The sequence below is a fragment of the Tamandua tetradactyla genome, chromosome 7 (assembly GCF_023851605.1).
Source record: "Tamandua tetradactyla isolate mTamTet1 chromosome 7, mTamTet1.pri, whole genome shotgun sequence".
Taxonomy (NCBI): domain Eukaryota; kingdom Metazoa; phylum Chordata; class Mammalia; order Pilosa; family Myrmecophagidae; genus Tamandua; species Tamandua tetradactyla.
In genome coordinates, this window is record NC_135333.1 from 41377431 (window position 1) to 41402782 (window position 25352).

The 25352-nt window shown below is 41.3% G+C and overlaps 1 protein-coding gene across 1 annotated transcript in view; it reads left to right on the forward strand.

Annotated features, from left to right (window-relative positions):
- TBC1D22A (TBC1 domain family member 22A) overlaps positions 1-25352 on the forward strand; it is a 493060-nt gene that overhangs the window by 31285 nt on the left and 436423 nt on the right. The window contains exon 4 of the mRNA XM_077169200.1: positions 14814-14993. Coding sequence (XP_077025315.1) covers positions 14814-14993 — 180 coding nt within the window. The remainder of the gene's footprint in view (positions 1-14813; positions 14994-25352) is intronic.

Consider the following 25352-nt stretch of genomic DNA (forward strand, 5'->3'; position numbering starts at 1 on the left):
TTTTTTAAAAATTTCATTTTATTGATACAACATTGTATAAGCACGTAATTCTTTCTTTCATTAGTATTTTATTTATTAAACGTACCAACATACAAACACAAACATTCTTACCATATGATCATTCTATTCTACATGTATAATCAGTAATTCACAATATCACCACATAGTTGTATATTCATCATCATGATCATTTCTTAGAACATTTGCATCTATTCAGAAAAAGAAATAAAAAGAAAACAGAAAAAAATTCATACATACCATACCCCTTACCCCCCCTTTCATTGATCACTAGCATTTCAAGCTAAATTTAACATTTGTTTCCCCTATTATTGACTTATTTTTAATCTGTATGTTTTACTTGTCTATCAATAAGGTAGATAAAAGGAGCATCAGACACAAAGTTTTCACAGTCACACAGAAACATTGTGAAAGCTATATCATTATACAATCATCTTCAAGAAATATGACTACTGGAACACAGCTGTGCATTTTCAGGCAGTTCCCTCCAGCCTCTCCATTACACCTTAACTGAAAACTATATTGTATCTGTATAATGTGTAAGAATAACCTCCAGGATAGCCTCTTGACTCCGTTTGGAATCTCTTGGCCATTGGCACTTTATTTTGTTTCATTTTGCTCTTCGCCCTTTTGGTTGAGAAGGTTTTCTCAATCCTTTGATGCTGAGTCGCAGCTCAGTCTAGGATTTCTGTCCTACATTGCCAGAAGGTCCACAACCCTGGAAGTTATGTCCCATGTAGAGAGAGGAAGGGCAGTGAGTTTGCTTGTTGTTTTGACTGAGAGAGAGAGGCCACATCTGAGCAACAAAAGACGTTCTCTGGGGGTGACTCTTAGGGCTAATTTTAAATAGGCTTAGCCTATCCTTTGAGGGGTTAAGTTTCATGTGAACAAACCCCCAGATTGAGGGCTCCACCTATTGCTTTGGTTGTCCCCACTGCTTGTGAGAATATCAAGAATTCTCCACTTGGGGAAGTTGATTTTTCCCTTTCTCACCGTTCCCCCAAGGGGACTTTACAAATACTTTTTTATTCACTGTTCATATCACTCTGGACAAACGTACAAAATGTCATACCCTACTCAAGGTTCCATGTACTTATGGTGTTCAATTAAGCTGTCCACATAAGTTATATTAGGAAATGCACTAGTCAAAATATAGATTTTCTACCAAATAAGCATTTTTTACTTTAGTCTCACACATAAGTTTAAGTTTTAAAATATGAATTACCATCTCTTTTCAACACCATCAGCGTTGACATTTCTTTGTTCTTCTTCATGCAAAAACATTTTTAAATTTGTACATTTAGTCATAATCATTATATACTCTAGGCATTCCTAGATCATACCATCTCAATCTTTATCATCTATCTTTCCTTCTGATTTCATTTTTGCCCCTAGGCCTCCTCCCTCTATCATTCTCACATTCAGCTTCATTCAGTGTTCTAACATTATTGTATTACAGTTAGGTAGTATTGTGCTATCCATTTCTGAATTTTTACAATCAGTCCTGTTGCACAATCTGCATCCTTTCGGCTCCAATTACCCAATATCTACTCTATTTGTATCTCCTGATGACCTCTGTTCTTAACTGAAATTCTCCAAGTTCATTCATGAATGTTAGTTCATATCAGTGAGACCATACAGTATTTGTCCTTTTGTTTCTGGCTGATCTCACTTAGCATTATGTCGGTAAGGTCCATCCATGTTGTTATATACTTCATGACTTTATTCTGTCTTACAGCTGCATAATATTCCATTGTATATGTATACCATAGCTTGTTTAGCCACTCATCTGTTGATGGACATTTTGGCTGTTTCCGTCTCTTGGCAATTGTAAATAAATAATACTGCTATAAACATTGGTGTGCAAATGTCCATTTGTGTCCTTGCCCTATGTCCTCTGAGTAGGTACCTAGCAATGGTATTACCAAATCATATGGCAATTCTATGCTTAGCTTTCTGAGGAATTGCCAAACTGCCTTCCACAGTGGTTGTACCATTTGACATTCCCACCAACAGTAGATAAGTGTGCCTCTTTCTCTCCATCCTCTCCAGCACTTGTTGTTTTCTGTTTTATTGATAATGGCCGTTCTGGTGGGTGTGAAATGATACCGCATTGTGGTTTTGATTTGCATCTCCCTAGTAGCCAGGGAAGTTGAGCATCTTTTCATGTGCCTTTTGTCCATTTGTATTTCCTCTTCTGAGAAGTGTCTGTTCAAGTCTTTTGCCTATTTTGTAATTTGGTTGTTTGTCGTTTGTTGTTGAGATGAACAATCTCTTTATATATTTGGGATACTAGACCTTTATCTGATATATCATTTCCAAATATTGTCTCCCATCATATAGGCTGTCTTTTTACTTTCTTGACAAAGTTCTTTGATGCACAAAAGTGTTTGATTTTGAGGAGTTCCCATTTCTTTTTTTCTTTCTTCAATGCTTGTGCTTTGGGTGTAAGGTTTAGGAAACTGCCTTCTATTATAAGATTTATAAGATAATTCCCTACATTTTCTTCTAACAGTTTTATGGCCTTAGATCTAATGTTTAGGTCTTTGATCTACTTTGAGTTAATTTTTATATAGGGTGTGAGATATGTATCCTCTTTCAGTGTTTTGCATGTGAAGATCTAGTTCTCTAGGCACCATTTATTGAAGAGACTTTTCTGTCCTAGATGAGTTGGCTTGACTGCCTTATCAAAGATCAGTTGTCTGTAGATGAGAGAGTCTATATCTGAACATTCTATTCGATTCCATTGATCAGTGTTCTAGTTTGCTCGCTGCCAGAATACAATATATCAGAAATGGAATGGTTTTTAAAAAAGGGGATTTATTTCATTAGTTCTTCAGAGGAAAGGCAGCTAACTTTCCACTGAGGATCTTTCTTACGTGGGAAGACACAGGATGGTCTCTGCTGGCCTTCTCTCCTAGCCACTGGGTTCCAATAACTTTCCCCAGGGTGATTTCTTTCTGCCATCTCCAAAGACCTGGGCTGAGCTGTGAGTGCTGAGATAAGGTATACTGAGCTGCTTTGGCTGTACTACCTTGAGCTCTCTCATTTAAGCATCAGTCAATTAAGTCAAACATTCATTGCAGCAGGTATGCCTCCTAGCTGACTGCAGATGTAAATCAGCTACAGATGAGGTTCCCGTACCATTGGCTCATGTCCACAGCAACAGAACTAGGTGCCTTCACCTGGCCAAGTTGACAGCTGAATCTAACTACCACAGTCACTATATCTATCTGTATTCCAGTACTATGCTGTTTTGACTACTGTAGCTTCGTATGCCAGTACTATGCTGTTTTGACTACTGTAGCTTTGTAATACACCTTCAAGTCAAGTAGTGTGTGTGCTGGTTTGAAAGGATGTATGTCCCCTAGAAAAGCTGTGTTTTAATCTAAATCCCATTTCATAAAGCCAGAATAATCCCTATTCAATACTGTATGTTTGAAACTGTAATCAGATCATTTCCCTGGAGATGTGATTTAATCAAGAGTGTTGTTAAACTGGATTAGGTGATGACACATCACCCATTTGGGTGGGTCTTGATTAGTTTCTGAAGTCCTATAAAAGAGGTAACATTTTGAAGGAAGAGGAGATTCAGAGAGAACAGAGAATGCTGCAGCACCATGAAGCAGGGAGTCCACGAGCCAGTGACCTTTAGAGATGAAGAAGGAAATTGCCTCCCGGGAGAACTTTGTGAAACCAAAAGCCGGGAGAAGAAGCCAGCAGATGATGCCATGTCTGCCATGTGCCCTTCAAGATGAGAGAAGAACTCTGACCATCATGTTCATCATGTGCCTTTCCAGATGAGAGAGACACTGTGACTATGTTCACCATGTACCTTCTCACTTGAGAGAGAAACCGTGAACTTCATCGGCCTTCTTGAACCAAGGTATCTTTCCCTGGATGCCTTTGATTGGACGTTTCTATAGACTTGTTGTAATTGGGACATTCCTCGGCCTTAGAACTGTAAACTAGCAAGTCATTAAATTCTTCTTTTTAAAAGCCATTCTGCTTCTGGTATATTGCATTCTAGAACAGTGTGAGACATCCAACTTCATCTTTCTTTCTTAGGATATTTTTAGCTATTCAGGACACCCTGCCCTTCCAGATAAATTTGGTTATTGATTTTTCTATTTCTGAAAAGTAAGTTTTTGGGATTTTAATTGGTATTGCATTGAATCTGTAAATCAGTTTAGGTAGAATTGACATCTTAACTATATTTAGTCCTTCAATCCATGAACATGGTGTGCTCTTCCATTATTTAGGTCTTCTGTGATTTCTTTGAACAATTTCTTATAGTTTTCTCTGTATAGGTCTTTTGTCTCTTTAATTAAATTTATTCCTAAATATTTTGTTCTTTTGGTTGCAATTGTAAATGAAATTTTTTCTTGATTTTCCCCTCAGATTGTTCAGTACTAGTGTATAGAAACACTACACATTTTTGAGTGTTGATCTTGTAACTGCCACTTTGCTGTACTCATTCATTAGCTCTGGTAATTTTGCTGTAGATTTTCGACATAGTATCATATCATCTGCAAACAGTAAGAGTTTTATTTCGTCCTTTCCAATTTTGATGCCTTGTATTTCTTTTTCTTGTCTAATTGCTCTGGCTAGAACTTCCAACACAATGTTGAATAACAGTGGTGATAGTGGACATCTTGTCTTTTTTCTGACCCTAGGGATAAAGTTTTCAGTTTTTTCCCATTGACCATGATATTAGCTGTGAATTTTTCATATATTCCCTTTTTCATGTTGAGGAAGTTCCCTTCTATTCCTATCCTTTGAAGTGTTTTCAATAAGAAAGGATGCTGAATTTTGTCAAATGCCTTTTCTGCATTAGTCAAGATGATCATGCTTTTCTGTTTTGATTTGTTGATATGCTGTATTACATTAATTGATTTTCTTATGTTGAACCATCCTTACATACCTGGGATGATTCCTACTTGGTCATGGTGTACAATTCTTTTAATATGGTGCCAGATTCGATTTGCGAGAAGTTTGTTGAGGATTGTTGCATCTGTATTCATTAGAGAGATTGGTCTGTAATATTCTTTTCTTATAATATCTTTGTCTGGCTTTGGTATGAGGGTGATGTTGGCTTCATAGAATGAGTTAGTTAACCTTCCTTCCTCTTCGAAGAGTTTGAGCAGGATTGGTGTTAATTCTTTCTTGAATGTTTGGTAGAATTCACATTTGAAGCCATCTGGTCCTGGACTTTTCTTTTTGGGGAGCTTCTTAATGACTGATTCAGTTTCTTTACTTGTGATTGGTTTGTTGAGGTCATCTGTTTCTTCTCAAGTCAATGTTGGTTGTTCATGCCTTTCTAGAAAGTTGTCCATTTCATCTACATTGTCGAGTTTATTAGCATAAAGTTGTTCATAGTCTTCTCTCATTACCTCCTTTATTTCTGTGGGGTCAGTGGTTATGTCTCCTCTTCCATTTTAGATTTTATTTATTTGCATCCTCTCTCTTCTTTTTGTCAGCCTCACTAAGCGTCCATCAATCTTACTGAATTTCTCATAGACCCAGCTTCTGATTTTGTTGATTTTCTCGATTGTTTTCATGTTCTCAATTTCATTTATTTCTGCTCTAATCTTCATTATTTCTTTTCTTTTGCTTGCTTTGGTGTTAGTTTGCTGTTCTTTCTCTAGTTCTTCCAAGTGGACAATTAATTCCTCAATTTTTGCTCTTTCTTCTTTTTTGATATAGGCATTTAGGGCAATAAATTTCCCTCTTAGCACTGCCTTTGCTGCATCCCATAAATTTTGATATGTTTGTTTTCATTTTCATTTGCCTTGAGATATTTACTGATTACTCTTGTAATTTCTTCCTTGACCCACTGGTTGTTTGAGAGTGTGTTGTTGAGCCTCCATATATTTGTGAGTTTTCTGGCCCTCTGCCTATTATTGATTTCCAACTTCATTCCTTTATGATCTGAGAAAGTGTTTTGTATGATTTCAATTTTTTAAAATTCATTGAGGCTTCCTTTGTGACCCAGCATATGGTCTATTCTTGAGAATGATCCATGAGCACTGGAGAAAAAGGTGTGTCCTGCTGTTGTGGGGTGTAATGTTCTATTGATGTTAAGTCTAGCTCATTTATTGTGGTATTCAAATTCTCGTTTCTTTAATGATCCACTGTCTAGATGTTCTTTCCATTGATGAGAGCAGGGAATTGAAGTCTCCAACTATTATGGTAGATGTGTCTGTTTCTCATTTCAATGTTTGCCTCATGTATTGTGGCACATGTGGCTCAGTGCATAAATGTTTATGATTGATATGTCTTCTTGTTGAATTGTTCCTTTTATTAATATGTAGTATCCCTCTTTGTCTCTTTAATTGTTTTACATTTGAAGTCTAATTTGTTGGGTATTAGTCTAGCCACTCCTGCTCTTTTTTGATTGTTGTTTGCATGAAATATCTTTTCCAAGCCTTTCACTTTCAACCTATGTTTATCCTTGGTCTAAGATGTGTCTCTTGTAGACAGCATATAGATGGGTCCTGTTTTTTAAATCCATTTTGCCAGTCTGTGTCTTTTGATTGGGGAGTTTAATCCATTAGCATTTAGTGCTATTACTGTAAGGGCAGTTGTTCTAGTTTGCTAGCTGCCAGAATGCAACACACCAGAGACGGATTGGCTTTTAATAAAAGGGGATTTATTTTGTTGGTTCTTCAGAGGAAAGGCAGCTAACTTTCCACTGAGGTTCTTTCTTACGTGGAAGGCACAGGATGGTCTCTGCTGGTCTTCTCTCCAGGCCCCTGGGTTCCAACAACTTTCCCCGGGGTGATTTCTTTCTCCATCTCCAAGGGCCTGGGCTGAGCTACAAGTGCTGAGATGAGGAATGCCAAGCTGCTAGGCTGTGCTATGTTGCGATCTCTCATTTAAGCACCAGCCAATTAAGTCAAACGTCACTCATTGCAGCAGACACGCCTCCTAGCTGACTGCAGATGTAATTGGCAACAGATGAGGTTCACGTACCGTTGGCTTATGTCCGCAGCAACAAAATTAGGTATGCTCACCTGGCCAAGTTGACAACTGAATCTAACTAACACAGCAGTGCTTTCTTCTGCCATTTTACCTTTTGAGTTTTATGCATCATATCTAATTTTCCTTCTTTTTACCTTTACTGATAGTCTTCATTTCTATATTCTTCTCCACATATTTTCCTCTCTGTCTCTAGTGCTCCCTTTAGTGTTTCTTGCAGAGCTGGTCTCTTGGTTACAAATTCTCTCAGTGATTTTTTGCCTGAAGATATTTTAATTTCCCATCATTTTTGAAGGACAATTTTTAGGTATTATAGACCCCAGTCAGATTTTTCCAGACTTAACTGGTCTCCTCTCAGGAGGAAAGAGTCATCTACATCAGTTTTCCCTGAGGGTGAGACCCAGTTGTTTGCAAGACTTTCCTATGAAGCCTCTGGACTCTGTTTTTCCTGTCCTGCCCGGTATATGGCGCTTGTCTGCCTGCAGGTCACACCAGCATAAGGTGATGTGGTACCTTTAACTTCAGCAGACTCTCTCTACTGGGGGCGTGGCTGAGACAGAAGAGAGGTTGTAGGCTGGCTTTAATCACTTGACTTTTCCAGACCCAAGGTCTGAATTCCTTGAGGGAGGGATTCCACCTGAGCTGGGCCCCACCTCTCTCCTGGGGACGGCACTGGCTCCAGACAAACTCTCAAACAAACTTAATTCTGCCCATGCCTGGAGCAGCTGGAGCCTAAGAAGCCCTGCAGCTGTATCCAAAAGAGTAGTCAAGTTGTAGAAATGCAGCCACAAAAAAGAAAAAGAAAAATCCTTTTTCAGAGCAGGACCCCCATTCCTTGGGTTTGCCAATCAAGACCTTAAGTTGGTAAGTTGCTTTGTGTATCTCCAGGTCCTATATGCCCCCGTCCTTTCCTTCAGGGCTCAGACCCTTTCAAATATTATGTGCTATCCTATCCAAAAATCCAAAAAACCTTTTTTTTTTTTTTTCCTTTTTTCTTTTTCTGTCAGCCCTTCCCCCTCTGTGCCAGGGCAAAACCAGCAACCTCAGCTTTTACTCGAGGTTCAGCTGAGCTGGGGGCCTAATTTTGGTAGTCAGAATTTGTTTTCTTAATTAATTCCACAGTTGGAGCTTGGTTGCTCTCAGCCCCTGCTGCTATTAAGTCTCTTTCCTTTCCCCTCTGAGAAGCAGCTTGTGGGGGAGGGGCGTCAGCCACCTTGGCTTGGGGAACTCACGGTTCTGGGTAGGATCACAGCTGGTCCAGTTTGTCCAGACTGGGGTATGCTGTGTGTCTGGTCACTGTGTGTCCAGTCACTGACGTGGCTCCAGCAGTTGTTCTGTACTATTCTTGACTATTTACTAGGTTTCCTGGAGGACAAACTAAATCCCAAACCTCGCTGAGCCACCGTCTTGGCCCAGACTCCTATTTATTTATTTTTACTCCATACGTTTTACTCATCTGTCCATACTGTAGACAAAGGGAGCATTAGTTTTTATGTTGGAATTGAAACTATTTTTCTCTAAAATACGGTAAATTGGGCAGAATTTGAGCTTGTAAATGGAATCCAGTGTTGGCTTTTGCAAGTGGATTGAAAATTCTGACATCTGATTGGAGTGTGTGTGGAATGCTTCCCGAATGCCCAGGGCCGGGCGGCATACTGACTCCTAGCCTTGTAGGGACCCCGGGTTCCGTCTGCTTCCGGGCCGTGCTGATGCTGAATCCCTGCATGCCTCTGGAGCCTTTGTGAAGGTGTGTGTGGCTGGAGCCTTTGTGAAGTCTGCTGGCTGGGTGGTTGCTGGCAGGATCCTCAGCGATCCCCAGTGATGGGAGGTCATCTTGGTGAGAGTAGTCATGACTTTGTGATGTGTGGTTGGGATGTCCTGAGAGGGGCGGGTTTGGGCTCCCTTCAGCCCACCCCGCAAGAAGAACAAGGTAAAGGAAGCTCCAGGCAACTCTGGGGCTGAGAGAAGGGAACTGAGGGCTGCCTTTGTCTTGCACCTCTGCCTGCCTCCGAATTGGAGTCCTTTATCCTTCCTCTGTTTGCTTTCTGGGAAAGCCTTTTTTTTAAACATTTTTTATCATGAAATATATATACAGAAAAACAGTAAATTTCAAGGTACAATTTAACAAGTAGTTACAGGGCAGGTTTCAATGTATGGTATGGGTTACAGTTCCATAATTTCAAGGATTTCCTTCTGCCTGTTCTAATGCACTAGAAACTAAAAAGAAATATCCATATAATGACTCAGGAGTCACAATCATTTGTTAAATCCTAACTTCTTAGTCACACCTCCTCCCTCTCATTTGATCCTTCTCCAATCTTTAGGGACATGTGGGCAATGACCATTCTCACTTCATGTTGAAATGGGGTGACAACATTATGCGGTAGATGGATGCAACTGGTTGATATTCTGAGAGACTGGTACCTCTAAATTTCAGGGCTTATTTGCAGTAGGAACAATCTGGAGGTTTTAAGTTTCTGAGAAATAAACAGTAAGTAGAACTTTTATAGAGTCTTAGATATAGCCCTAGGTTTCTTTAGAGTTTTTAGGAATCTTATTGATTGGGGTTTGGCATATTGTTCTAGTTTGCTAGCTCCTAGAATGCAATATACCAGAAATGGAATGGTTTTTTAAAATGGAATTTAATAAGTTGCTAGTTTACAGTTTTAAGGCTGAGAAAATGTTTCAATTAAAACAACTGTGTAGAAATGTCCAATCTAAGGCATCCAGAGAAAGATACCTTGGTTCAAGAAGGCTGAAGAAGTTCACGGTTTCTCTCTCAAGTGAGAAGGCACATGGCGAACATAGTCAAGGCTTCTGTCTCAGCTGGAAGGGCACATGTGAACACAGCATCATCTGCTAGCTTCCTCTCCTGGCTTTCTGTTTAATGAAGCTCTCTGGGAGGCATTTTCCTTCTTCATCTACAAAGGTCTAAGGCTGGTAGACTCTCTGCTTCGTGGTACTGCAGCATTCTCTGCTCTCTCTGAATCTCCCTTTCTCCAAAATGTTTCCTCTTTTATAGAAGTCCAGTAAACTAATCAAGACCCACTTGAATGGGTGGAGACATGTCTCCGCCTAGTCCAGCTTAACAACCACTCTTGATTGAGTCACATCTCCAGGGAGATGATCTAATTACACATTCAAACATATAGTATTGAATAAGGATTAGAAGAAACAGCTGGATTTATAAAATAGGATTAGGATTAAAACATGGCTTTTCTAGGGTACATACATCCTTTCAAACCAGCACACATACCATGCCAATTTGTAATATCTGGCTAAAGCTTATATAAGAGTAAACTCCAGAATTAGCCTCTCTACTCTATTGGAAATCTTTTCACCTGAGAAACCTTATTTTGTTATATTTCTTTTCCCCATTTTGGTCAAGCAGGCATTCTTGATCCCACAATGCCAGGGCCAGGCTCATCCCTGGGAATCATGTTCCACGTTATCAGGGAGACGTAAAGCCCTGGATATCATGTCCCATGTAGGGGGATGATGAATCTATTTGCAGTGTTCTCTTTTGTCTTTTTTTTTTTTTTTAGCATTTTTAAAATTATGAAATATAACATATATACACCCCCACCCCCCAAAAAGTAAGAATTTTCAAAATGCATTTTAACAGGTAATTACAGAACAGATTTCAAAGTTTGGTATGGGTTACCAATCTGTATTTTCAGATTTTTCCTTCTAGCTGCTTTAAAACACCGGAAGCTAAAAGAAATATCATTATAATGATTCAGCAATCATATTTATTTGTTAAATCCTATTTTCTCTATTTTAACTCCACCTTCTCCTTTGGTCCTACTCCCAATCTATAGGGGTGTTTGGGCTTTGCTCATTCTAAGTTTTTCACATTGAAAGGAGGTGTCAACAATATGGGATGGGGAATGAAATTAATTGATGTTCTTGGAGGGGCTGGCTCCTCTGGGTATCAGTACTTATCTGGCCCTTAGGAACCCTCTGGACGTTATAAGTTTCAGGAAAGTAAGTACAAGAAACTTTGGTAGGATTTCAGAGCCCTCGGTGTTCTTTAGGGTTAACAGTAATGATGTTAGTTGGGATATGGTAAACATAACAATTAGCAACATCTAGGCAAAGCTTATGTAAGAGTAGCCTGCAGAATAGCCTCTTCACTCTACTTGATCTCTCTTAGCCACTGATACCTTATTTTGTTACATTTCTTTTCCCCTCTTTGGTCAGAAGGCATTGTCGATCTTACAGTGGGCCTACATTTAACCCTGGGAGTCATGTTCCCTATTGTCAGGGTGATTTTCACCCCTAAATGTCATGTCCCACACAGGGGAAGGGTAATAATTTTCCTTGAAGAGCTGGGTTTAGAGAGAGAGAGAGACCACATCTGAGCAACAAAAGAGGTTTCCTGGAAACAGCTCCTAGGCATAATAATAGGTAGTCTTAACTTCTCTGCTAGAGAAGCTTAGTTTCAAAAGGGCAAGCCTCAGAATCAAAGGTTTGGTCTATTCTTGGGAATAACTAGTATTTGAGAGAGTATTAGGAGTTTCCCAGATAAGAAAGTTTAATAGTTCCCTATTTATACTCCAGTCCCTCAAGGAATTCTACCAATACTTTTTAATTATCAGCCCACCCTAGTCTGGGATGCCTCTGGGTATTACATTAAACTATACAGAATTATAAATCCTTGTTCCCGTTCTGATAGTCAACCCAGACAGGTTGATTAGATTGTGTGTTACAGAAAATTTAGGTTCTAGGCACAATAAGCCTCTCTGCCTTTTTGGTCTTATACAGTAGGTGAAGCTTTAGAGTACAAACTATCATTTTTTGGGCGAGCCTTTTTGAACACCCAGCTTAATAATACCTAGTATTTATTGATCATTTAACATGTAAGTACCCTGGCAAGCCCTTGCAGTCAGTTAATTCAGCAAGCTTCACAGTTACCGTAGGTTCGAAGAGGAGAGGTAAGGCTGTGGCCCCAGGCTGTACAGGCTGAGTGTTGACTGGTGTGACTGGCCTTCTAGACCAGGGCATTGGGGCTACTTCCCAACTCTAGAGCAGAGGGTCGTTGGGGGACATGTGGCAGAGTCCAGGGCCATTTTTGGCTGTCTTTGTTGGGGGTCAGGATGCTACTGGCATCTGCTGGGTAGGGTCCAGGGAGGCTGCTTGGCACCCTGCAGTGCAGAGGGTCATACCCAAATGCCAGTAGTGCTGTGGTGGGGAAACCCAGCCCTAGATGCTGAGCTGTTCCTTTCTCGGAGACTTATTCCTTTGCTGGCTGGAAACTGCAGGGCAGGGGGGTGGGAGGCCATGTTGGCATATTTTTAGGTCTCTGTGCCTCAGAGACATGAAGACGAGCAGATTGCAGCTCCAGGGTCACCAGGCCCATGGTGGGGCTGAATTTTCCCATGAGGGTGGTGTGTTTATCTGCAGGCTTCCTCTGCATGTTGTACAAGTTTCTTGTAGCCAGGGACCGTGTCCTGTTTATCTTTGTTTCTCCTTGGTGTTCTGGGTAGTTTCCTAAACTCAACAGAATTTTCCTTAAGGGTCTGGTGACCTCGTGGCACTCACCGCTTTACCTTACCCCCAGTGGACATGCAGCACCCACGTTCATCTGTTTCATGGATGAGGAGGGGCCCCCTCTGCTCCAGCTGTTTGATGTGTGAGTTCCCTTTTACTTATGTCTCGAATGAACAGCTTTTTGTACTTTAGGCATCTGAAATGTTCTATCTTGTATGGCCCAGTTCATTTGTAGAACTGCTTCTCATGCTGTGTGCATGGGCCTGCCTGCCTGGCTGCCTCTCCCTACCTGGTTCAGCCTTGAGAGCCTGGAGGACACCCCGCTGGAGTGGGCTGTGAAACCACCTGCTGTTGTCCATTTTGGCCTTAGAAGAGTGTTGGAGAGTATAGTGTGTGTGAGTGTCATTGGCTGGGCCTCCACATGCCTTTTTCTTTAGTTTCTGGTGCTCCTGACCTTTCTCTTAAGTATCTAAAATACCAGGCATGTTCCTACCTGAGGTCAGATGCTTTTGGTTGATTTGGTAACAGGTACCTTTTGATCAGTTGCAGAATTGTGTTTTAACTGAGGCAGGTCTGGAAGCTGCTGCCCAATGGGGAGCTGCCGGCAGGAGGCTGCCCTGCCCTTGGCCAAGCACAGCCACCATGTGTTGGGTCTTCCTGTGAGCTTGACTGTGGTGGCTCAGCCTCGATCCTCTGCATGTTCAAGGCCAGGCCACGATGTTCAGCTGCTGGTTCCTGGTTCTCCGGTTGCACCACCTTTCAGTTCCACTGGTCCCTTTTTAGTGGGGCCAGGGTTGCAGTTTGCTCAGGAGAAAGTGAGGTATTTAACACAATCGGATTGATCAGTTCTGGAGATTGTAGATAACTACAGTTGAGGACATTTAATTCTGGGATGGAATGTGAAACTGTTCTTCCTGCTGAAACACAAAGTGATAATTTTAGAGGAAGGAAAGGAACTTTGTGTCCCCTACTCCCCCTCAGTGTTCCCCTTTTACTATTCAAGCGTTTTCCTCCAGAGCTTCATTCCCAGGGCTTCCCGAGTCGGGGCCCACTGGGAAGGGTGGTCTTGCCCAGGTGCCTCCTGGCTGCGTGGTGGAGCCAGGCTCCAGCTGTGTACTTTGCTGGAGATTGGGTGCTGGGGAATGTAAGGAAAGGGTGCAGCCATCTCCCAGATCTCTGCCCCACTTTGACAGGCTTCTCTGGAAACCGAACTGGGTCAGATCCTGCCCAGAGGTCACACACTGCTTGCTCCCCACTGGCTCCTGGGTCAGTGAAGCTGCTGTCACAGACAGTGGAGCATGTCCATGGGAAGGAAGGAGAGCAGGATTGTTTTCTTACCTCCAGGCTTGTTGGCAGCTCCAGAAGTAGGTGTCAGGCACCATGCTGGCTCTCATTTGTTTTCTCCTTGCATTGTTTCCTGGAGTTTATTTTTTTTGCTCTAGTTTAAGCTTTGGATTTGAAGCCTGAGAACGCTGGCTGGGGTGAACAGAATGACCTGAGAGCCTTTGAGTGCCTCTTGCTTGTCAGCCTCTGCCTTGAGTCTGTGCCCAGGGTGCTGGGTGGGTTGTGTCACCTCCCTCATCCCCTGGCTTGTGGAGTCGGGGTCAGACTGGGCCTTGGTGAACAGGACAAGGGTGGCTGTGCATGAGGGGTCTGCAGGCTTGCACTCTGGTTTGCCCCTTGCCCACCCTGCTGTCCTTGGTATCCTCACAGGGCGGGGAGAGGTGCAGATGCTCAGGCAGCAGTGGAGCTGAGGCCCTGGAGATGGTGGGTAGGCTGCTGTGGTGGCACCCTTGGTCAGTGTGTATCCTGAGCATAGCCTGCTGACCTCCGTGCCATTGTGGCCTCCTTCTGCCCTCTATGTGTGACCCAGAGGGATGGCTCTCTCTGCTCAGGCCCGGGAGACCTACACAAGCACCCTCCTTCCCTGCCTACACCAGTAAATCTTCAGGCCAAACCCCCTAGGCTGGTCTTGCTCTGTGCCCTGCCCCATGGGAGGGAGCCCTGACCACAGCTCAGCTCCTAGCATGGGCTGGAACTTTCTGACTGTCATGATCTTGCCTTTGCACAGGTGTGAATGACAGCGTTGTCCTGGTAAGGCAGGTGGATGTTAGAGGTATTAGATGGTCTCATTGTATTGTGCAGAGACGAGGGTGGGTGGGGGGAAGGGACAGTTGTATTAGGCAGCACTCACATCTGTGTTTTAACATTTATCACAGGCTTCTTTCACAGTGTAAAGGGAAAGTGTTCTTAACAGAGAAGGTGGCAATGGAGAGAAATTCAGGAGGCGTGTTCTGACCTCTGCTCTTGACCCCCCGCAGGGATTGCCAGTGATACAGCCCCTCTGCAGCGGTCCCAGTCTCTCCCGCAGTCGTCGACCGCGGCTCTGAGTGGTGGGCCCTCGGACCAGAGTGTGCTCAGCAGCTCAGTGCTCAGTGAGCGGGAGGCCTCCAGGCTGGACAAATTCAAGCAGCTTCTTGCTGGTCCTAACACAGACTTAGGTAAGTTCTTAGTCAGGTAAAGAAGACATATGTGTTTATTTTTTGCTGTTTGTGAAGTAGATAAAGATCCTTGAAAGACTCGGCCTCTCATTATATAATGACCACCCTTCTGTATGGAATTTACCTTATTAAAAACTAATCTGTTTATGCTTTAATGCCAGTAAGTTTTGTATTAATAGTTTAATTTAGACATGTTTTGTTAATGTATTTTCAAAAACAATTTGCTGATGTATTTTCTGTTCTTTTTTTCTTAATGTCCCAACTTAGAGCCACCTGGTGAGCTCTGGGGCTAGTCCATGGACCCCTTGCCCTTTACTAGTGTAAGGAAGAGAGCAGCTCAGAGTTTTGCAGGATTGAGGCTTTGCTCACTGTGGAGCTGGTAATGGGTGAGGAATGTGACAGGCTATGAGCCTGCAGGAGAGCCAGAGCTGGCAGGGGAGCCCCTCCTTAGTGTGGCCCCCAGACCATATCCACAGGCTGCTGCAGTTCACAGTCAGATCTGCATTCTTTTAGTTATTTATTAGGTCTTTATTTGAGTACTGTCCAGTGCTAGATGTTGGAGCTTTAAAGAGGATCAGGATGTGGTCTTGGCCAGGAAATCACTCAGTGATGAGTTTGGGGAACATATGAGTAGACAGGACCCGTGCCAAAGTGCAATGGCTGGAGCCGAAATGCCCGGCATGGCCTGGAGCTGGTTGGTGGTGCCTGTATGTGGGCCCCACAGAGCCATGGATGCCCCAGCTGGGTTAGGGAGGCGTAGGGATGAGGGGAAGGGAGTCGCAGACTGTGAATAGCATGTGCAACAGCCCTAGGATTCAGAAGGCCCTGACCAAAGCAGTGTGCTTGGGGATGCCCTGGACAGCCTTGGAAAGGTACTGTAAGACACTACTACAGTTTCATTTCCTGTTCTCACAGATTTCTTTTCCTTAATTTGTTTTTTTGAATCATTAACACACACAGCTTATAAAATCCAAAGCACAAAAAGATGCAAATAAACAATTGAGTCAACTTCCTTTGCCCCCCAGCTTCCACTTTTCCTCCCTTTTCACTATACCAGGAGTTTCTTTCCAGAGGTGTTATGTGTACATACTTTTTTTTTTTTAACTTATTTTGCTATGATTTCGGATTAATAGAAATGTTGAAAGAATAGTATAAGTGACTCTTGTTTACTCTTTACTCAGTTTCACCATTTGTTAACATTTTCTCAATTATCATTGTCTCTTGATCTCTCTCTCTCTGTATACTTTTTTCCTGAACAATGAGTGTCATTACTTGAGGATATTATATCCCTTTACCCTAAATATTTCACTGTGTATTTCTTTTTTTTTTTTTTGTGAAGCGTTCCATGTTTTTTTTTATTCTTTTTTTTTCTTTTTTTTTATTAATTAAAAAAAGAACAAAACAATTAGAAATCATTCCAATCTACATGTACGATCAGTAATTCTTAATAACATCACATAGTTGCATATTCATCATTTCTTAGTACATTTGCATCGATTTAGAAAAAGAAATAAAAAGACAACAGAATAAGAATTAAAACAATAATAGAAAGGAAAAAAAAAACAAAAAAAAACAAAAAACCTATACCTCACATGCAGCTTCATTCAGTGTTTTAACATAATTGCATTACAGTTGGGTAGTATTGTGCTGTCCATTTCTGAGTTTTTATATCCAGTCCCGTTGTACAGTCTGTATCCCTTCAGCTCCAATTATCCCTTCTCTCTCTTTTTTTTTTTTTTAATTAACAGAAAAAAAGAAATTAACCCAACATTTAGAGATCATTCTACATATACAATCATTAATTCTTAACATCATCACATAGATGCATGATCATCATTTCTTAGTATATATGCATTGGTTTAGAAGAACTAGCAACATAACCGAAAAAGATATAGAATGTTAATATAGAGAAAAAAATAAAAGTAATAATAGTAAAATCAAAACAAAACAAAACAAAACAAAACAAAAACCTATAGCTCAGATGCAGCTTCATTCAGTGTTTTAACATGATTACTTTACACTTAGGTATTATTGTGCTGTCCATTTTTGAGTTTTTGTATCTAGTCCTGTTACACCGTCTGTATCCCTTCAACTCCAATTGGCCATTATCTTACCCTGTTTCTACCTCCTGCTGGACTCTGTTATCAAGGACATTTTCCAAATTTATTCTCGAATGTCTGTTCACATCAGTGGGACCATACAGTATTTGTCCTTTAGTTTTTGGCTAGACTCACTCAGCATAATGTTCTCTAGGTCCATCTATGTTATTACATGCTTCATAAGTTTATCCTGTCTTAAAGCTGCATAGTATTCCATCGTATGTATATACCACAGTTTGTTTAGCCACTCTTCTGTTGATGGAGATTTCGGCTGTTTCCATCTCTTTGCAATTGTAAATAACGCTGCTATAAACATTGGTGTGCAAATGTCCGTTTGTGTCTTTGCCTTTAAGTCCTTTGAGTAGATTCCCAGCAATGGTATTGCTGGGTCGTATGGCAATTCTATCTTCAGCTTTTTGAGGAACCGCCAAACGGCCTTCCACAGTGGTTGCACCATTTGACATTCCCACCAACAGTGGATAAGTGTGCCTCTTTCTCCGCATCCTCTCCAGCACTTGTCATTTTCTGTTTTGTTGATAATGGCCATTCTGGTGGGTGTGAGATGATATCTCATTGTGGTTTTGATTTGCATTTCTCTAATGGCCAGGGACATTGAGCATCTCTTCATGTGCCTTTTGGCCATTTGTATTTCCTCTTCTGAGAGGTGTCTGTTCAAGTCTTTTTCCCATTTTGAAATTGGGTTGGCTGTCTTTTTGTTGTTGAGATGAACAATCTCTTTATAAATTCTGGATACTAGACCTTTATCTGATATATCATTTCCAAATATTGTCTCCCATTGTGAAGGCTGTCTTTCTACTTTCTTGATGAAGTTCTTTGATGCACAAAAGTGTTTAATTTTGAGGAGTTCCCATTTATTTATTTCCTTCTTTAGTGCTCTTGCTTTAGGTTTAAGGTCCATAAAACCGCCTCCAGTTGTAAGATCCATAAGATATCTCCCAACATTTTCCTCTATCTGTTTTATGGTCTTAGACCTAATGTTTAGATCTTTGATCCATTTTGAGTTAACTTTTGTATAGGGTGTGAGAGATGGGTCTTCTTTCATTCTTTTGCATATGGATATCCAGTTCTCTAGGCACCATTTATTGAAGAGACTGCTCTGTCCCAGGTGAGTTGGCTTGACTGCCTTATCAAAGATCAAATGTCCATAGATGAGAGCACTATATCTGAGCACTCTATTCGATTCCATTGGTCGATATATCTATCTTTATGCCAATACCATGCTGTTTTGACCACTGTGGCTTCATAATATGCCTTAAAGTCAGGCAGCGTGAGACCTCCAGCTTCGTTTTTTTTCCTCAAGATGTTTTTAGCAATTCGGGGCACCCTGCCCTTCCAGATAAATTTGCTTATTGGTTTTTCTATTTCTGAAAAATAAGTTGTTGGGATTTTGATTGGTATTGCATTGAATCTGTAAATCAATTTAGGTAGGATTGACATCTTAACTATATTTAGTCTTCCAATCCATGAACACGGTATGCCCTTCCATCTATTTAGGTCTTCTGTGATTTCTTTTAGCAGTTTTTTGTAGTTTTCTTTATATAGGTTTTTTGTCTCTTTAGTTAAATTTATTCCTAGGTATTTTATTCTTTTAGTTGCAATTGTAAATGGGATTCGTTTCTTGATTTCCCCCTCAGCTTGTTCATTACTAGTGTATAGAAATGCTACAGATTTTTGAATGTTGATCTTGTAACCTACTACTTTGCTGTACTCATTTATTATCTCTAGTAGTTTTGTTGTGGATTTTTCCGAGTTTTCGACGTATAGTATCATATCGTCTGCAAACAGTGATAGTTTTACTTCTTCCTTTCCAATTTTGATGCCTTGTATTTCTTTTTCTTGTCTAATTGCTCTGGCTAGAACCTCCAACACAATGTTGAATAATAGTGGTGATAGTGGACATCCTTGTCTTGTTCCTGATCTTAGGGGGAAAGTTTTCAATTTTTCCCCATTGAGGATGATATTAGCTGTGGGTTTGTCATATATTCCCTCTATCATTTTAGGGAAGTTCCCTTGTATTCCTATCTTTTGAAGTGTTTTCAACAGGAAAGGATGTTGAATCTTGTCAAATGCCTTCTCTGCATCAATTGAGATGATCATGTGATTTTTCTGCTTTGATTTGTTGATATGGTGTATTACATTAATTGATTTTCTTATGTTGAACCATCCTTGCATACCTGGGATGAATCCTACTTGGTCATGATATATAATTCTTTTAATGTGTTGTTGGATACGATTTGCTAGAATTTTATTGAGGATCTTTGCATCTATATTCATTAGAGAGATTGGCCTGTAGTTTTCTTTTTTTGTAATATCTTTGCCTGGTTTTGGTATGAGGGTGATGTTGGCTTCATAGAATGAATTAGGTAGTTTTCCCTCCGCTTCGATTTTTTTGAAGAGTTTGAGGAGAGTTGGTACTAATTCTTTCTGGAATGTTCGATAGAATTCAGATGTGAAGCCGTCTGGTCCTGGACTTTTCTTTTTAGGAAGCTTTTGAATGACTAATTCAATTTCTTTACTTGTGATTGGTTTGTTGAGGTCATCTATGTCTTCTTGAGTCAACGTTGGTTGTTCATGTCTTTCCAGGAACCCGTCCATTTCATCTAAATTGTTGTATTTATTAGCGTAAAGTTGTTCATAGTATCCTGTTATTACCTCCTTTATTTCTGTGAGGTCAGTAGTTATGTCTCCTCTTCCATTTCTGATCTTATTTATTTGCATCCTCTCTCTTCTTCTTTTTGTCAATCTTGATAAGGGCCCATCAATCTTATTGATTTTCTCATAGAACCAACTTCTGGTCTTATTGATTTTCTCTATTGTTTTCATGTTTTCAATTTCATTTATTTCTGCTCTGATCTTTGTTATTTCTTTCCTTTTGCTTGCTTTGGGGTTGGTTTGCTGTTCTTTCTCCAGTTCTTCCAAGTGGACAGTTAATTCCTGCATTTTTGCCTTTTCTTCTTTTCTGATATAGGCATTTAGGGCAATAAATTTCCCTCTTAGCCCTGCCTTTGCTGCATCCCATAAGTTTTGATATGTTGTGTTTTCATTTTCATTTGCCTCGAGGTATTTACTAATTTCTCTTGCAATTTCTTCTTTGACCCACTCGTTGTTTAAGAGTGTGTTGTTGAGCCTCCAGGTATTTGTGAATTTTCTGGCATTCCGCCTATTATTGATTTCCAACTTCATTCCTTTATGATCCGAGAAAGTGTTGTGTATGATTTCAATCTTTTTAAATTTGTTAAGACTTGCTTTGTGACCCAGCATATGGTCTATCTTTGAGAATGATCCATGAGCACTTGAGAAAAAGGTGTATCCTGCTGTTGTGGGATGTAATGTCCTATAAATGTCTGTTAAGTCTAGCTCCTTTATGGTAATATTCAGATTCTCTATTTCTTTATTGATCCTCTGTGTAGATGTTCTGTCCATTGATGAGAGTGGGGAATTGAAGTCTCCAACTATTATGGTATTTGTGTCTATTTCCCTTTTCAGTGTTTGCAGTGTATTCCTCACGTATTTTGGGGCATTCTGGTTCAGTGCATAAATATTTATGATTGTTATGTCTTCTTGTTTAATTGTTCCTTTTATTAGTATATAGTGTCCTTCTTTATCTCTTTTAACTGTTTTACATTTGAAGTCTAACTTGTTGGATATTAGTATAGCCACTCCTGCTCTTTTCTGGTTGTTATTTGCATGAAATATCTTTTCCCAACCTTTCACTTTCAACCTATGTTTATCTTTGGGTCTAAGATGTGTTTCCTGTAGACAGCATATAGAAGGATCCTGTTTTTTAATCCATTCTGCCAATCTATGTCTTTTGATTGGGGAATTCAGTCCATTAACATTTAGTGTTATTACTGTTTGGATAATATTTTCCTTGCCATTTTGCCTTTTGTATTATATATATCATATCTGACATTCCTTCTTTCTACACTCTTCTCCATACCTCTCTCTTCTGTCTTTTCGGTTCTGACTCTAGTGCTCCCTTTAGTATTTCTTGCAGAGCTGGTCTCTTGGTCACAAATTCTCTCAGTGACTTTTTGTCTGAGAATGTTTTAATTTCTCCCTCATTTTTGAAGGACAATTTTGCTGGATATAGGAGTCTTGGTTGGCAGTTTTTCTCTTTTAGTAATTTAAATATATCATCCCACTGTCTTCTAGCCTCCATGGTTTTTGCTGAGAAATCTACACATAGTCTTATTGGGTTTCCCTTGTATGTGATGGATTGTTTTTCTCTTGCTGCTTTCAGGATCCTCTCTTTCTCTTTGACCTCTGACATTCTAATTAGTAAGTGTCTTGGAGAACGCCTATTTGGGTCTAATCTCTTTGGGGCGCGCTGCACTTCTTGGATCTGTAATTTTAGGTCTTTCATAAGAGTTGGGAAATTTTCAGTGAAAATTTCTTCCATTAGTTTTTCTCCTCCTTTTCCCTTCTCTTCTCCTTCTGGGACACCCACAACACGTATATTTGTGCGGTTCATATTGTCGTTGAGTTCCCTGATACCCTGTTCAAATTTTTCCATTCTTTTCCCGATAGTTTCTGTTTCTTTTTGGAATTCAGATGTTCCATCCTCCAAATCACTAATTCTATCTTCTGTCTCTTTGAATCTATCATTGTAGGTATCCATTGTTTTTTCCATCTTTTCTACTTTGTCCTTCACTTCCATAAGTTCTGTGATTTGTTTTTTCAGTTTTTCTATTTCTTCTTTATGTTCAGCCCATATCTTCTTCATGTCCTCCCTCAATTTATCGATTTCGTTTTTGAAGAGGTTTTCCATTTCTGTTTGTATATTCAGCATTAGTTGTCTCAGCTCCTGTATCTCATTTGAACTATTGGTTTGTCCTTTGACTGGGCCATATTTTCAATTATTTGAGCGTGATCCGTTATCTTCTGTTGGCGTCTGCGCATTTGGACAGATTTCCCTGGGTATTGGATCCAAAAGTTTGGAAGATTTTTCTGTGAAATCTCTGGGTTCTGTTTTTCTTATCCTGCCCAGTAGGTGGCGCTCGTGGCACACGTTTGTCTGCAGGTCCCACCAGTAAAAGGTGCTGTGGGACCTTACACTTTGGAAAACTCTCGCCGTCCGGGGGGTTCGCTAGCCGAAGCGGCTTGAGCCGGCCCGGGGTCCGAACGCAGGGAGGGTTGCTGGTCGCCGCAGCCCGGGGAAGAGCCCGTCCGAATTTCTTAGTCAGCCCTGGGCGACAAGCGTGGCGGAAGGGCGCCAGTGGCCGCGGCCCGCCCGAGAGAGTGCACGTTCCCCGGGAGTCACGGGTTTGGAAGGGGCCTCCCCCACCCGTCACCGTTCTCCGTGGCCTGGGGATTTCTGATCCAATTCTCTCAGTTGTCCCGGGGTCTGTGCGTGGTGTGGGCGCCAGCCGCCTTGGTTTCAGGGGACTGCCTCTCCAATTCTCCCAGCCGGCCTGGGAAGGGGGAAGGGAGTAACTCCGGCCGCTTCCCGCCCCGCCCGGTGAGGCCCGCGCGCCTCGGGGATCTCACCCGAGCTGGTTCTCTCAGCCAGCCAGCCATTCCAGGATGGGGTACGCTGTCTTTTTTATCTCTGTTGTGGCTTTGGGTGCTTTCTGTATCGTTTCTACTCCCCTAGTAGCTGTCCTGGAGAAGAAACTAAGATCCGCGCGTCTTACTAAGCCGCCATCTTCCAGGAAGTCTGTCACTGTGTATTTCTTAAAGAAAAAGACATTCTTTTATATAATTACAGTCTAGTTAAATCTGTAAATTTAAGATTGATAACGATACTATTATCTAATCTATATTTGTACATTTACATCTTGATGCTGTCCTTTGTATATTTCTTTTCTAGTCTAGAATCCAGTGCAGGATCATGAATTGCATTTAATGGTCATGTCTCTTTAGCTTCCTTTAACCTGGAAAAGTAAACTACCCTTTCTTTGTTTCTTGATCTTGGTGTTTTGAAGCGTGCAGTCCTCATGATGAGATGTGGGTTACTCATTTTGGCAAGAACATTACTTAGAAGATTTGTGTCCATCTTGGGGCCTCACAGCAGAGGGTGTTGGCTGGTGGTTTGTCCTAATATTGACAGGGCAAACTTTGATCACTTGGGTAAGGTGATGTCTATAAAGTTACTCTTTTTCCCTTTTGTAATTAAGAGGTAATCTGTTGATAGAAACTCTGGAGTCTCTGCCTTTATACCACCTATTTTCTTTCTCCATGTGAATGGTAACAAGTATTACAGTGTTCTGCTCCTTGCTTTTTAGGTTTCCCATGCTATTTTTCTGTAAGAGCTGGTGGAGAGCTCATTAGTCTTTGTGATGCTCTGCAGCTCACCATTTTGTGGATGCTGTGTGATTTATTTCACCAGCCTCCCCAGTCCCCTGTGGGCATTTAGGTCATTCCTGATTTTCTGTTACTGCGAATGAGTAACTGTTCTCTGGCACCCTGATATCTTCCTGCAACATCCACCTTCCTGGAGCATTTCCCAGGAAGGGCCTTTAGAGAGGGAAGAGGAGAGGGTGGCTCCTGCACTTCTGGCTTGAAGTCTCACCCACCAAGGTAGGACTTAAAGGCTGATCATGCCTATACCCAAGCGTCTTTTTGTGGTCTGAGTGTGTATATTAGTTCCTTTCCTAGCACGTAAATGCACCTTCTTTGCTAATCTGGCCCTTTGAGGCAGCATAGAGGCGGAATCCCATGGTGGCTGAGTGTGTGCTGGGGACAGACTGCGTGGAGCACCAGCTCCTTCTTGACTCGCCCACTTGCAGCTGGTTTCCTGCCTGGCCTGAGCTGGCTTTTCCCCTCCCCTGCTCAGGCCTCGCTCTCCTTGTTTTTTGGGTCGGTAGTGATGGCAGCACTGACTTTGTGGATGAAATGAAATAATACGTAGAAAGTGCACATACTAAGCACTTAAATGTACCCTTATTTTTATTGTTATTTTTCATTTGCATGAACCTATTTTTCCTCTAACTTGATATTTTATAATCTTGATGTAGGTGGTCACTTCTGTGATAATTGACAAGTCAAGGTGGCTCCCAGGTGCTTTCTTGGTTGTGTTCACTGGCTTATAAAAGTAGGCAAGTGGCAAGGAGATGGTGTTTTCCCACATAGCTGATGGAAACAAGATGAGCCCTTCTGGTCGATCCATTTAGATTCTTCACTTGGACTTTGTTGTTGGAATAACTTTTGGAAATCAAAATCATACTTAAAAATAAAGCTTTCAGAATTTGGTGGAAAAAATGTATGTATGGACATAGATTGAAAGGTTAATTTGCAAAAGTGAAATTGTTTTGTTAGATTGGTAGGAATGTGGATTTTTTTCTTCAGAATTCTATTTAAATACCCAATCTAAAATCAGAAAACTAAAACCAATGCTTTCGAAGTTAAACAATTACTGGATTTGTATTTTAGTCGCAAGAGAAAACTTAGCCAGCAAATTGCCTGTATTTTTAAGGCATTTATGATAGCTCCGAAGGACGGTGGAATATATTATCCTCATATTACATAAAGACATAAGTGGCAAATATTTGCCATTGTTGGAGGAGCAAATCACTGCTGTGAGAAGTGCTTGCAGAAATGATTTTACTTGCTGGGTCTCCTTTTGTCCGGCGGAGTGCTGGTTTCTTTTGTTTAACTTGTACTTTTATGCATCTGGGAAATGAAAGTAGCAAATAGAACCTAATAGCTCCTTCCACGCTCAGCACTGCAGCTCATACAAAGGTTGCCTGCTTTGAACCCCAACACTGACACTTGGAGGAGTCCGTGTTCATCACGTGAGTCCAGTGAATGGGCTCTGTGCTTTTTTGCAGGATGCAGAAGTTTCAATTTTCCAAGGACTGCTGAGTATCCACCATACAACACTGGGGCCCTCGGGGATATCCTGGTGTGAAGTTGAGCTCTGGGCCCTTGAGAGGACTCAGAGACTAGTGAAAAAGGCATTCCCCTTCATTTCAAGAGGGGGTGAGACTAGGTGCATGCTTTGGTTCCCTGAGTGAGCATCTGGCTGGGGGCTCAAGTTTGGGAGCGTTTCAGTAGCTGGAGGTGAAGGGTGGAGGGTATGGACCCAGATATTGGGCCATTCATCCTGGAGCAGTTATTGGCAGGGTGCGGCTGGCAGGCAGCCTTGAAGAGGTCAGTGTTGACTTGGGGAGGTGCTGGCTGCAGCCTTGGACTAAGCCCCTGGTGACTGCACGATTGCATTGTTGACACCTCCTGGTGGCTCCACCTGGATGTCTCATCAGCTGTAGAGGAAATTAGACCTTCCTCACAGGGACTG